Source organism: Oncorhynchus masou, chromosome 20, assembly GCF_036934945.1.
Source record: "Oncorhynchus masou masou isolate Uvic2021 chromosome 20, UVic_Omas_1.1, whole genome shotgun sequence".
NCBI classification, from domain to species: domain Eukaryota; kingdom Metazoa; phylum Chordata; class Actinopteri; order Salmoniformes; family Salmonidae; genus Oncorhynchus; species Oncorhynchus masou.
In genome coordinates this window covers 1,841,611-1,853,766 of record NC_088231.1, presented here as the reverse complement: position 1 = coordinate 1,853,766, position 12,156 = coordinate 1,841,611, and the positions used below count along the sequence as shown (strand labels likewise).

Sequence of the window (12,156 nt, the reverse complement as noted above, 5' to 3'; positions counted from 1 at the left end):
ACGAGGAAGAGATGAAGGGGGAGTATACTAAAAGAAAGTGTGTGTGTGTGTGTGTGTGTGCATGCGTGTACAAACACACACACACACACACACACACACACACACACACACACACACACACAGTATATACATACTCAGCAAGAGGCAGAACTATGGGCAACAAGCTGCTTCTCTTCAGTCCCTCAGCACTGTACCTAACCCACTAAACCCCCTTTAATCTGGCAAGATCCGTATCTGAGGGGTGCAAAGCCTGCCTCAAACCAGGCCTTGTCGTTTTAGGAGCAGGAGCGACTCAGGCCTGGACTTAAGAAACAGACAGCTATCTATCCCTGGCTAGACGCCACAGGGCCTGGGCCTACAATAACAAACACCAAGCCACTGTGGATACAACAGATAGACTACCGGCCACTTCCTGAAGACGCCATATTAGTGCTTATCCCCCCTGACCATAGGAGTTGGCTATACTTCACAAACAGATCTGGGACCAGGCTACACCATACTAGAAGTATTCACAAGGCATTATGAAAAAACAAACAAAACAAAGTTGGTTTAGGTTTGAGCGATAGAGTGGTGTGTAGGGCTTGCGTCATTGGTGGCGATTGCGCCACCTGTGTTTAGGGAAGCTCCCGGCCAATTAAACGTCTCGCGAGGAAGCAATTATGTTCCTAGCAAGTGGTCTCACTGTCCTTGGGGCTTCTTGAGGAACCAGACTGCAGTCAGATATCACAACATCGCAGCTCACTCAGATGTCCTGTACACATAATCCTTCAAAACAATTTCATCATGAGCAATGATTCTGCAGTAGACTTTAGAGCCCCAATTCATGTGACACAGGTAATAACTGACTACAGGAGAATAACCTGTGTGATTATCGTGAAGCCAAGAAGATAGTGAGTACACACAGTGAAGGAGTAGTCAGCACTCGTGCTGACAATAGTTGGAAAAAAATAAAAGAAACTTTAACGGCCATAAGTGCTATGAAAATGCCTGTAATATCAACGCTCAAAGTTATTCTTACAGTTAGCATGGAATAAGGATTTTGCAATTTAAACGTTTTGCCTTTAAAATGCAAATGCATACACGTGCATTTCTGTTGAGTCTGGCAGCGTCTTTGTTTCAATTTTGGTAGCGTGTTCAATTGTGAAATAATATAAAGCATATTTCAGTCTTTCAATTTCCATACTGAGAACAATATAGTGAAAAGGCTGGATTTAAAAAGTAATGAGATGCCCAGTACCTGCGGCTGGCTGTACATGCTCTTGGGTAAACTGCACTCTAGCAGTAGCCCCAGGATAGTGATGTTGGAAGAATCTTCCTGTAACAGAGAACGTAGAGTCAATGGTAGAAACTTACAATCAAGGAGGTTGATAACGCAGCCTTCATTCCAATGCTCTTTGATGAGACGAATAGCTGGAAAGGTCATGTTGATTAGACTAAATAAATTAAAGGCAGTTTCATTAATCCAGATTAAAGATCGAAATTACATCCACCACTCTTTTAGATGGAAGTCTAATGGGACTAGTGAGGAAATAAATACAGGCATGTGTAGCATAAATAACAAACTAAAATAATTATGTGAAGTTATATTAAGCAAAACATTGGTAACATACAGTTGAAGTCAGAAGTTTGCATACACCTCAGCCAAATACATTTCAACTCAGCTTTTCACAATTCCTGACATTTAATCCTAGTAAAAATGCCATGTTTTAGGTCAGTTAGGATCACCACTTTATTTTAAGAATGTGAAATGTGAGAATAACAGGAGAGAGAATGACTTATTTCAGCTTTTATTTATTTATTCACATTCCCAGTGGGTCAGAAGTTTACATGCACTCAATTAACATCAACCTCATGCTAATCGCATTAGCCTACGTTAAGTCAACCGTCCCGCAGAGGACGCATGTGGCGGATGAATCAGAATTAGTTGGGTAACATAGATCATTAAGATGTCTTATCTGCATAATATGCTTATGTGATATACTTGTTATTAGAATGTATCCCTTTGGACTCTAGTGTTGGCAGTTGCACTTCTTCCCTCAGACTGGGGCTCAGTCACCTGGGGCCCAGAGAGGGGAGAGGTCAGGCTGGTCTTTCACATGTCCCTGGTGCTATGCAGAATATCAGAAAGAGAAGAGGACAGGAGGGAACATTGTCTTCATATGTGAATGTGTCTTTACCTATTCTAAAACATGTGAAGAGATGGCGTGATTAATGAGGAATCAATTATTGGTTTCCACAATGTTTGTGTGCCAGTCACTCCCTCCTTTGGCCTTGGGAGGTGTGTGTGGTAGTGTCTGGAGTTTACACTTGATTTATGCCATTGTTGGGGTGGTGTTTTTGTGCTAGGAGTAACAGGAACGAGATAGGAACCTCGTCTTAGGGAAAAAAACGGAACAATCATTTATAGCGAATCCTATCTGGCTACGGGATAATCCTTTCTCATTTAAAAGGTCTCACCTTGTGACCCATTCTATGTATCTGTTGTTCGTCATGTAGGTTGAAAGGGGTGTATCTTGGCTATAAAAGACCTTTGTACTTTTGTCTCGGCACTTTCAACGTATCATTAGAAATGGTGAATCGTTGACAAGTCGATTTAGTTTAAGTGTAACTCGGACTTGTGTGATAAGTTTGTCTCTCCTCATTTGATAGAAATGAAGACATGAACCACCACACCTACCAATCCTGAAGAAGTTTTAATGAAGCTGCCAATTGAGGACTTGTGAGGAGTCTGTTTGTCAAACTAGACACTAATGTATTTGTCCTCTTGCTCAGTTGTGCACCAGGGCCTCCCACTCCTCTTTCTATTCTGGTTAGAGACAGTTCGTGCTGTTCTGTGAAGGGAGTAGTACACAGCGCTGTACAAGTTCTTCAGTTTCTTGGCAATTTCTCACATGGAATAGCCTTCATTTCTCAGAACAAGAAAAGACTGACGTGTTTCAGAAGAAACTTATTTGTTTCATGCCATTTTGAGCCTGTAATCGAATCCACAAACGCTGATGCTCAACTAGTCTAAAGGCCAGTTTTACTGCTTCTTTAATCAGTACAACAGTTTTCAGCTGTGCTAAAATAATTGCAAAATTGACTTAAGAAGGGCTTTATAAATTCAAAACTGATTGATTGATCTATCAACATGACCTATAGGTTATCCCAACTACAAGGCAGATCTCTTTGACACAAGTCTTCACTAGTCAAGACCTTATACTTAGGTGACAGTATTCATACATGACAGTGTATTTGGATTGGTGCGTAGTGCGTTATTTAATATCAAAAGTGGTGGTGAGCTCAAAGCTCCAGTACACGCTGTGAAATAACAGTAACCTCGTCCAATGACTTGGTGAGAGAGAGAGAGAGAGAGAGAGAGAGAGACTTAATTTCAACCTCCCCACTAAAGAGCCAGAGAGAGAAATAAAGATAGAAAGTGAGACAGAAATAAAGTGACAGGGAGTAAAGAAATAAAGGGAAGGGGGAACTAAATTTGAATCTGGCTGCCAAAACTCGGTCTATATTTAAACCTGTTCATATGTTCAGCAACTCAACAGGCCGTGTTATAGCAACACAAACCACAGACACCGTACAGGAACAACGTTACTCTCACAACGCCTGTCTACCTCGCATAAAAGTATATCCGGATCAGTGAAGAAACTATGGTTGTCCCAAATGGCACCCTATTCTATTTATAGTGCATTATTTCATCAAAACCCTATTTTCTATATTGAGCACTGATCAAAGGTTGTGCACTATATAGGCAATAGGGGGGCATATATTTAAGACACAGCCCATAAATTGTTTTGTAAAACTTCAGTGTTGTAACAGAAGAGCGTGTTCAAAATAAGTGGTCGATTTATTAAGTAAACCATACTGAGAAATAACAAAAACAACCATCTTGCAAAAAAATGTTTAAATAAAGACAAGAAGCAAGTCTGAGTGATTGTGAGAACGCAGCCAGGCTGACATTTTGTAACCACCTGCTTCCTGTTGCCGAGGGTAACGCTCCTCAGAAGAAGCCTTGTCGCTTTCACGTCTTCCCTTGATGTTTTTAAAAGTGGGTGCGAGTGCGTGTGTGTGTGATGGGACTGTTTTCATGCTCCGCACGTATGTGTGTGTGTGTGTGTGTGTGTGTGCACAAGTGTGTGATTGTGTATACACAAATATGAACGTGATAGATCATGTGTGTGCATGCATGAATGTGTATATACCTTGTGTGTGCGCGTACGCCTCATGTAAGTGTGTGTTTATGCCTCTGTGTTGGGTTCTCTCTGTATTGGGACTGGCAAAGAGGGGAAGATTGACATCTGATAGCCAGCAGCTGACAACACAGCAAGGCCTGCACACTGCAGAGCAGAGCAGGGCAGAGGGCCATGCTAGCAAGTTTTCTGTGGTAAATGCGTTTGCTTTTGTTGTTATGGCATGTGTGTAAGTCTTTATAGTACTGTGGTAAACATATGTATCCTGTTGCCACATGTCTGTTGACTTCCTTGTCCAGGAACAATTGCCTGTTGGGCAATAAATCAAGTGTATTGAGGTGAATGGAATGGACGTACCTGAGTTTGGCTTAGCTTGATGCTCTGGATGTGGGGGAATATGAGGACACTGTCCTTCCTATTGACCGCATTTAATGAGCCCCGGTGGACGCCCAAACCAAAAACCTGGGTGAAAGGACATCACTGTTAAAGGGACAGTTCATATAATATGACAGAAATTACTTATTTTACCTCGAGAGATGTCTAATGTGTCAGAAGTGTGCAATCCAAAAGCAGAGTTTTGTTTACTTGGCCATTGTAAAGGGACTGATTAGACCACAGAATATTAAATCAAAGGGAGTGAATGAATCCAAGGTTGCATGCTAATGTAGCTTATGCTAATAGTGGCCATGATGTATACAACACTGGAGAATGAATCATCGTAATAAACACAATCCCCATATTTAATGGAAACTTAAGTTATTTAATGATTGGGTGTACTAAATTGTGCCTTTTCACTGATTAACAGAATATATTTAGGCCTAGGCACCCTTCCTTCCCCCCCCCCTGCCAAGAACGAATGCTGATTTAACTATTAATAGGGCTTTGGGCATTTATGTCACTCTGTTATTAACACCCATCTGCTTTGATGCGTCTTTAAAAGGTCAGGGGTCAAAAGGTGCCAAATATCACTTCACAGCCATTACTTCCTGTGTTTCAAAACGATTGCAAAACTAACTTCAACATGCCTTTCACCAAGCACACAATGTTCTTTTTGAGTCCATATTAAAAACAGATCCCTGGCTGTGGGTCAGGGCATAAGTCCCAAATAGAACCCTAGTCTATAGTGCAGGAATACTATATTTTTTTTTATTAAAAAACTTTTACCCCATTTTCTTCCCAATTTCATGGTATCCAAGTGGTAGTTACAGTCTTGTCTCATTGCTGCAACTCCTGTACGGACTCGGGAGAGGCGAAGGACGAGAGCCGTGAGTCCCCCGAAACACAACCCAGCCAAGCTGCACTGCTTCGTCACACAATGCCCGCGTAACCCGATAGCCAGCCGCACCAATGTGTCGGAGGAAACACTGTACACCTGGTGACCGTGTCAGCGTGCACTGCGCCAAGCCCACCACAGAAGTCGCTAGAGCGCGATGGGACAAGAACATCCCTGCGGCCAAACCCTCCCCTAACCCGGACGACGCTGGGCCGTTTGTGCACCGCCCCATGGGTATCCCAGTCGCGGCCGGCTGCGACTGAGCCTGGACTCGAACCAGGATCTCTAGCGGCACAGCTAGCACTGCGAGGCATAGCGCACTACTTTTGACCACAGTCATACAGGCACTGGTGATAAGTAGTGCAGTAAATAAGGAGCCGATTGCGATGTAGACCGGAGAGCATTAGTATCATATGCTCATATCACTACTGACCTGGTAAGAGAGAACCCCGTGGGCCGATGTGTTTATAAATAATGAGTTTTCTACGTTGCCCTCCTCCGTTGGGAGGAAGACCAGTTTAAATGAGGCCTTCCCTCTGGGTGGGATTACCTGAAAGCAGAGAGGACACGGGGTCAGGGTTCACTGAAAGGCAATGACTACGTTACAATGTCCAGACTAGCATGGCTTCATACTCTGCAGTATGCTGGCGAGGCACACAACTTCCACCACTTCTATGAGAATCATGCTGAGAATGATTTGCGGGTTAATTTCAGCATGGAATTGGTAGGAGAAAACGTGATATGCAAGGATGTAACATACACTGTTGTCAGACTGATGCAACGTTGTGCTTGATTTATTTTCTAAGCAGAGCAGGGAAATGCTGTGGGTTTCAATGGCAGTTTGAGAGTTTAAACAGCTGTACTGGTGGCCCAAGGGACATGAGAAAGAGGTGGGAGTGGAGAGGTAGACAAAGAGGAAAAAACAGCGTGAGTGAGTGAGGTGAGAGGTAGACAAAGAGAGGAACAAACAGTGTGAGAGAGAGAAACAAAACAGAGATTGTTGCGAGAAACTGGATGCAGAGGGGTGTGGTTGGGTGAGAGGGAGGGAGGGCACACACACACACACACACACACTCACCCTTCTGTGGAACGAAGGCATGTGAAAATGTCTGCTGGATGTAAACATTGACAGCAGTGTCACTGGAAGCTCCTGGCTGGGGTTGTGTATGTATATGGTTTCAGCTCTTGGCAGCCCCAGTGGCCTACAGAGAGATAGAGATGGACACATGGACACAACAAGCACCTCTCATTGTTCTATCCAGGCATAGTAAACATCAAGCTATACTGAACAAAAATATACATGCAACATGCAACACTCAAAGATTTTGCTGCGTTACAGTTCCTATAACGAAATAAGTCAATTAAAATGAATTCATTAGGCCCTAATCTATGGATTTCACATTACTGGGAATACAGATATCTGTTGGTCACAGATACCTTAAAAAAAAAATATATATATATATTTTAAAAAATGGGGGGGGTATGGATGAGAAAACTAGTCAATATCTGGTGTGACCACCATTTGCCTCATGCAGCGTGACGCATCTCCTTCACATAGAGTTGATCAGGCTGTTGATTGTGGCCTGTGCAATGTTGCCCCAATCCTCTTGTGCGAAGTTGCTGGATACTGGCGGGAACTGAAAACACGCCGTACACGTTGATCCAGAGCATCCCAAACATGCTCAACGCTTGACATGTCTGGTGAGTATGCAGAACATGGAAGAACTGGGACATTTTTAGCTTCCAGGAATTGTGTACAGATTCTTGCGACATGCGGCCGTGCATTATCATGCTGAAACATGAGGGGATGGCGGGGGATGAATGGCACGACAATGGACCTCGTCGTGGCATCTCTGTGCATTCAAATTGCTATCGATAAAATGCAATTGTGTTCATTGTCTGTAGCTTATGCCTGCCCATACCATAACTTCACCACCACCAATGTTGACATCAGCAAACTGCTCGCCCACACAACGCCATACATGTTGTCTATGGGTTGTGATGACAATCGGGCGTACTGCCAAATTCTCTAAAACGGCGTTGGTAGAGAAATTAACATTAAATTATCTGGCAACAGCTCTCGCGGACATTCCTGCAGTCAGCATGCCATTGGAAGCTCCCTCAAAACTTGAGACATCTGTGGCATTGTGTGACCATGCTGCACATTTTAGAGTGGCCTTCTATTGGGTCCAGCACAAGGTGCACCTGTGTAATGATCATGCTGTTTAATCAGTGTAAAATACTTTATCGAAATTGGACATCGACAAAGTAATATTTCTAAACTACTATGAAACTAACTTTTGTTTAAGTACAATTTAGACATTGTTACCTCATTTGCAGTTTTACCATGATTACATTCTAGTTACCACTGTAGTTATAGAGTGCGACTCAATGCAAAGTTTTTCCGATTGTGTCAACACTGACATAGCATCAACACTTGACCATGAGCTGGAAATGTCCCTGTTCCACTTCCCTCCCCCAATCCTAACCTTAACCATTAGCGGGGGGGGGGACGCAAATCTGACTCAAGATCAGTATCTAGGGGCAACTTCACCCTACACCATTTTATTGACTACAAGTTAGCACTTCCTAGAAACGAGGAAGTCACTTTTGCTCCTCTGACACTTCTCCGGGGCTGACATCAAAGGAGAAAACGCGGCATAGTTCAGATCAACCACAAAAACGAAGCGAGTGCAGCCTGCTATTAAAAGGTCTATGGTGACCTTTGGAGCTATGCTTAGCACTCTCCATTTAGCCTTTCAATATTTTGATGCATTTGTAATAAAAAAGGGGGCACAGCAACAAAGGCAGGAGTCACCTGTGTCCCTCTTAAAGGAGAGGTTTGCAGATAAACTTAGTAGCTGCAAGTGCAAGCTTTCCTCATGCTAGCGTCATCATAACCATAAGCCAGGAATATATAAATACACCTGATCGTAACTTTTAGAGCTACTGGACAACATAAAGTCATTGGATAGGTCAAACTCCATTTCCTAACGTGATTAAGTAACAGAGAGGAGTTTTAACCTCGCCTATTTAATAATCTAGATGTTTCCTCAATTCAACGCTGATGGCAAAAGAAAGCAGAAATTCCATCCTCTTTATGCGAAGCTACTGCCCGTCTTAGCCACTCGTAACACATGACTGGGGACCTGCATTGTAGTTGGGACAGGGGGGGTTGTTGTATGTTTAAACTACGGGATGACGAGTAAATACTGCGAAAGTAGTGCACTACATATAGGGAATAGAGTGCCCATATGGCTCTGGTCAAAGAAGTGCATTATATAGGGTGCCACTGGGCTCTGGTCAAAAGTAGTGCACTATATAGGAAAGAGGGTGACATTTGGGACACAACTTCGGTCAATAAAAGGTCTGTTTGGGCATGCCTGGTTCCCTCTGTGCTGCCTGGCAAACGGAAAAAGGAGGGTGTGCCAATGTTGCATATAAACACGGTATATTGCCATTTCTGAAATTACTGGGCTGTTGGGTTAGCCTAGTTAGCAAGTGGCTAGCAAGGCTAGTGGGCGAGGATGAGGTTGAATTTAACACCTTGTGCTGGTGTGCTTGTGTTATGGCTGCTTTGCTTGATGCCACTGTAAAACAAGGGCGTGGGACTGCATTGTTTAAACACGTCAGTCATATAGCAACCATTGTCCAAAGCAATAAGGTATGGACGAGGATACATCCTAGGTCGGACCTAGTGTTTACTAGTTTGTTAAAACATTAGGAATGGGGTATTTCTCAGATTTAGAAACAGAACTAATTAACAAATACATATCATGGATACTTGGATCAATAGATAAACAAAATGGGAAATAAACAGACCTTGGAGGGAAAAAAATGTGACTATGGCTCAAAAGAATGAATAAATATGTCAGAGGATACATTTTTTCAGCTGCAAATAGTAGCAGTGGGGACAGCCGTCCAAGCACAACAAAGAGTCTCGCTATTCTGGTGATTGTTTTGGGAGCGGGGAGGCAAACAGCAGTTCTAAACGTTTCCCCTTGGGTCTGACCCTCTCCCTTATTCAGTCTCGCGCTTATGGGAAGAGAGCTGAGCTGCTTGTGACCTTATTTGGTCGTCATCTGTCTGTTCCTTTGGCTTCCTCTGCATTTAAAAGGCCCCTCTGCTTTATACAGAGAGCTTCTCCACTTCTACTGCTTTTTATCATCATTTTCTATGCATGTGATTCTTCATGGGGGCTTCCGGTGACATAATCCAGACATGGTTAGGTAAAGGTTACAGATATTTTGTTGATTTTGGCATACGACTCTATTTCCACATTACTCTGATAACTGTCGGATTGGGATTTGGAGTCGGTGTCTTTTGCACCCATGTGTACGTCTAAAATGAGGTGGTTGGTTATAGTAGCTCCAAACACGGGATTTATCAATGTCTTGACGTTGGCTTATGTTTATGAATCGTTTTCTATGAAACCAAGAAGTGAGAGAAATAAACTCACTGTGCCCCAAACTCCAGCGATGGCGGCTGGAAGCGCAGCGGCCTTCCATTTTCCGGCACATAGAATGAGGAGCTGGCGAAAGAAAGACAAAGAGAAGAACACATTTATGTACACGTACACCTATCAACTCAGTGGAGTTCCAATTGGACCTTATCCTATGAAACAAGTGAGCGCTCGGGCGACTTGGCAAAACGCTGACTTTCCTATCTAACACAGCCAGAGTGGTGGCCAAATCGAGTCCTCTGAGACACTTGATCGTCCTACTCATAAAAACAAATATACATAAAAATATAACAAAAAGGCAGAGGGGGGTGTCAGAGATGAATTAAGGGGATTTAAATGGTAGTCTCCCGCTTGCCAAATCCATTTCACACCCCATTGGGGTGAAACACGACAAAAACAATGAGTTCTTTACTAAAAGAGCTGCTTTACAGTGTCTTTGGAAAACTTAAGCCGCATGTGTTGGGAGTTGGACTTAAACCTGCTTTCATCAACACCAATGTGGGTCCTTCTATTTGTGATTGGAATTCTACTCATTTCAATAAGGTAAATAATAGCCTGGTTTCTGTATGTTTAGACACCAAATAGAAGACAAATGGGAGAGACTGCCTGGACTTGTCCAATGAGAAATTACCTATTTTTTTCATTGCAAAATGTTTTAGATAGTTTTTCGTTGCCGTAATGAACATGCAGCCCGGCATTGCATTGCACTGCAAGCGAGCGTCGAGGCACGCAGCAAAACAACGCAGCCAATCTCCAGTGACACCGTTACAACAGAAAGTGGTGGTTTCTAATTCTGAGCTTCAATAAGAATAGCTCTCGGACATCACACACACATCTCCTTCAGTTTCATATTAGAAACTCTAAACTATCAGAGGTGTGAATCCAATGTTGCCAAGGATCCTTCAATGTTAAACAATTGCCGCAGGTACAAGTATATTCCGTTATGCATCTTAATTATCAAACATGTACAGCATACAGATACAGATACAGAGCCTTTGAGCGGAAAAAAAAATCGGTCAGACAGCGCGAGAGCTGCGGCTACAGCATCTCAAACAGCAAACGTAGACATTGGCAACAGAAGGCAGGCTTCGTCACTGTCACACACCACTTTGCAATGAGCTGGAGGCAGTATGCATATACTTATTGTTTGAAAACTGAACGTATTAATACATATTATGGAGGCATGTCTTACCTTTCTTCAGTCCATATGTCATAAACTTTATTTCACTATCCAGTAGCCACAAATTCTAGTTATATTAGCAACCCGTCCTAGTTGTTGCATATGAGATATTAAATGTCTAAAGGATACTTACGTCTTGTATGCATGTATGCATGTATGCATGCATGTATGTATGTATGTATTCACAGTTTTATTCACGTTTTCAAGTACTGGTGACAAATAATGCATTCTGATTATTGCAGATTGTAATGGACACCGAGGATGTGTGTAAAATACCTTCTTGGTATTTTGTTGTACTGATTATAATGAGCTACTGCTAAGCTATTTGCCAGCTATGTGTGGCGCCATGTTTGTTGACATTATACAATGCATTCTGGGTGTCACCTAAACGTCTGTCAGACCAAAGATGTTATGAGGTGAAGGAATGGTTCACTTATCTTTCGAGTAAACTTCCAGAAGTGAATGAAGGAAAGTGGATGATCGTAGATGAAACACCCCCTTGAACATGCATACTGCAAAACAGACCAAACTCATCTCATCTTTGGTTGATGCAAAAAAAAAAACTACAAATGGCAGCTCGCACAAATGACCCATCGTCGGATTACTTTTGATTTCTAGAAAGTGTTTTACTCAATTATTTTCGATCAACTTTGAGCTCACCTGTGATGTGACGATTTATAAATAGTAACTGCTATTAGCTAATTCATATTGTGGTTTCTGTCAGCCAAAACTTCTCTAAATAGGTAAATCTTCCCTTAGTGCTAGGACTAATGTAGCATACATTTCCCAGTTTGTCTGAACATTACATCCAAAAATAAACTGTTCACATTCAGGACATAACTTTGTATGGACTGTGTTTGTGTAAAAAGTGTGGCCTGCTCAAAATGCTGACTGTTGCATCAATCACACTGGTTTGAGCGTAAGCTGTAGAATGATCACACCCGTTTGTTGGTACATGGGAAAAGGTTAAATAGGGAGCCAATTTGTTTTCAGCACTTATTTCCATGACTGATCAAAAGCCATTTTCTTATGCTCTCTCATCTCTCTGAAGCAGTGA

General features: G+C 42.5%; 1 protein-coding gene across 1 annotated transcript in view; it reads right to left on the bottom strand.

The window, feature by feature from the left end:
- The window catches only part of tmem131l (transmembrane 131 like), an 83,059-nt gene that overhangs the window by 29,546 nt on the left and 41,357 nt on the right, over window positions 1–12,156 (bottom strand). Inside the window, 5 exon segments of the mRNA XM_064926004.1 lie at window positions 1,238–1,315; window positions 4,542–4,646; window positions 5,891–6,007; window positions 6,536–6,659; window positions 9,917–9,988. Coding sequence (XP_064782076.1) covers window positions 1,238–1,315; window positions 4,542–4,646; window positions 5,891–6,007; window positions 6,536–6,659; window positions 9,917–9,988 — 496 coding nt within the window.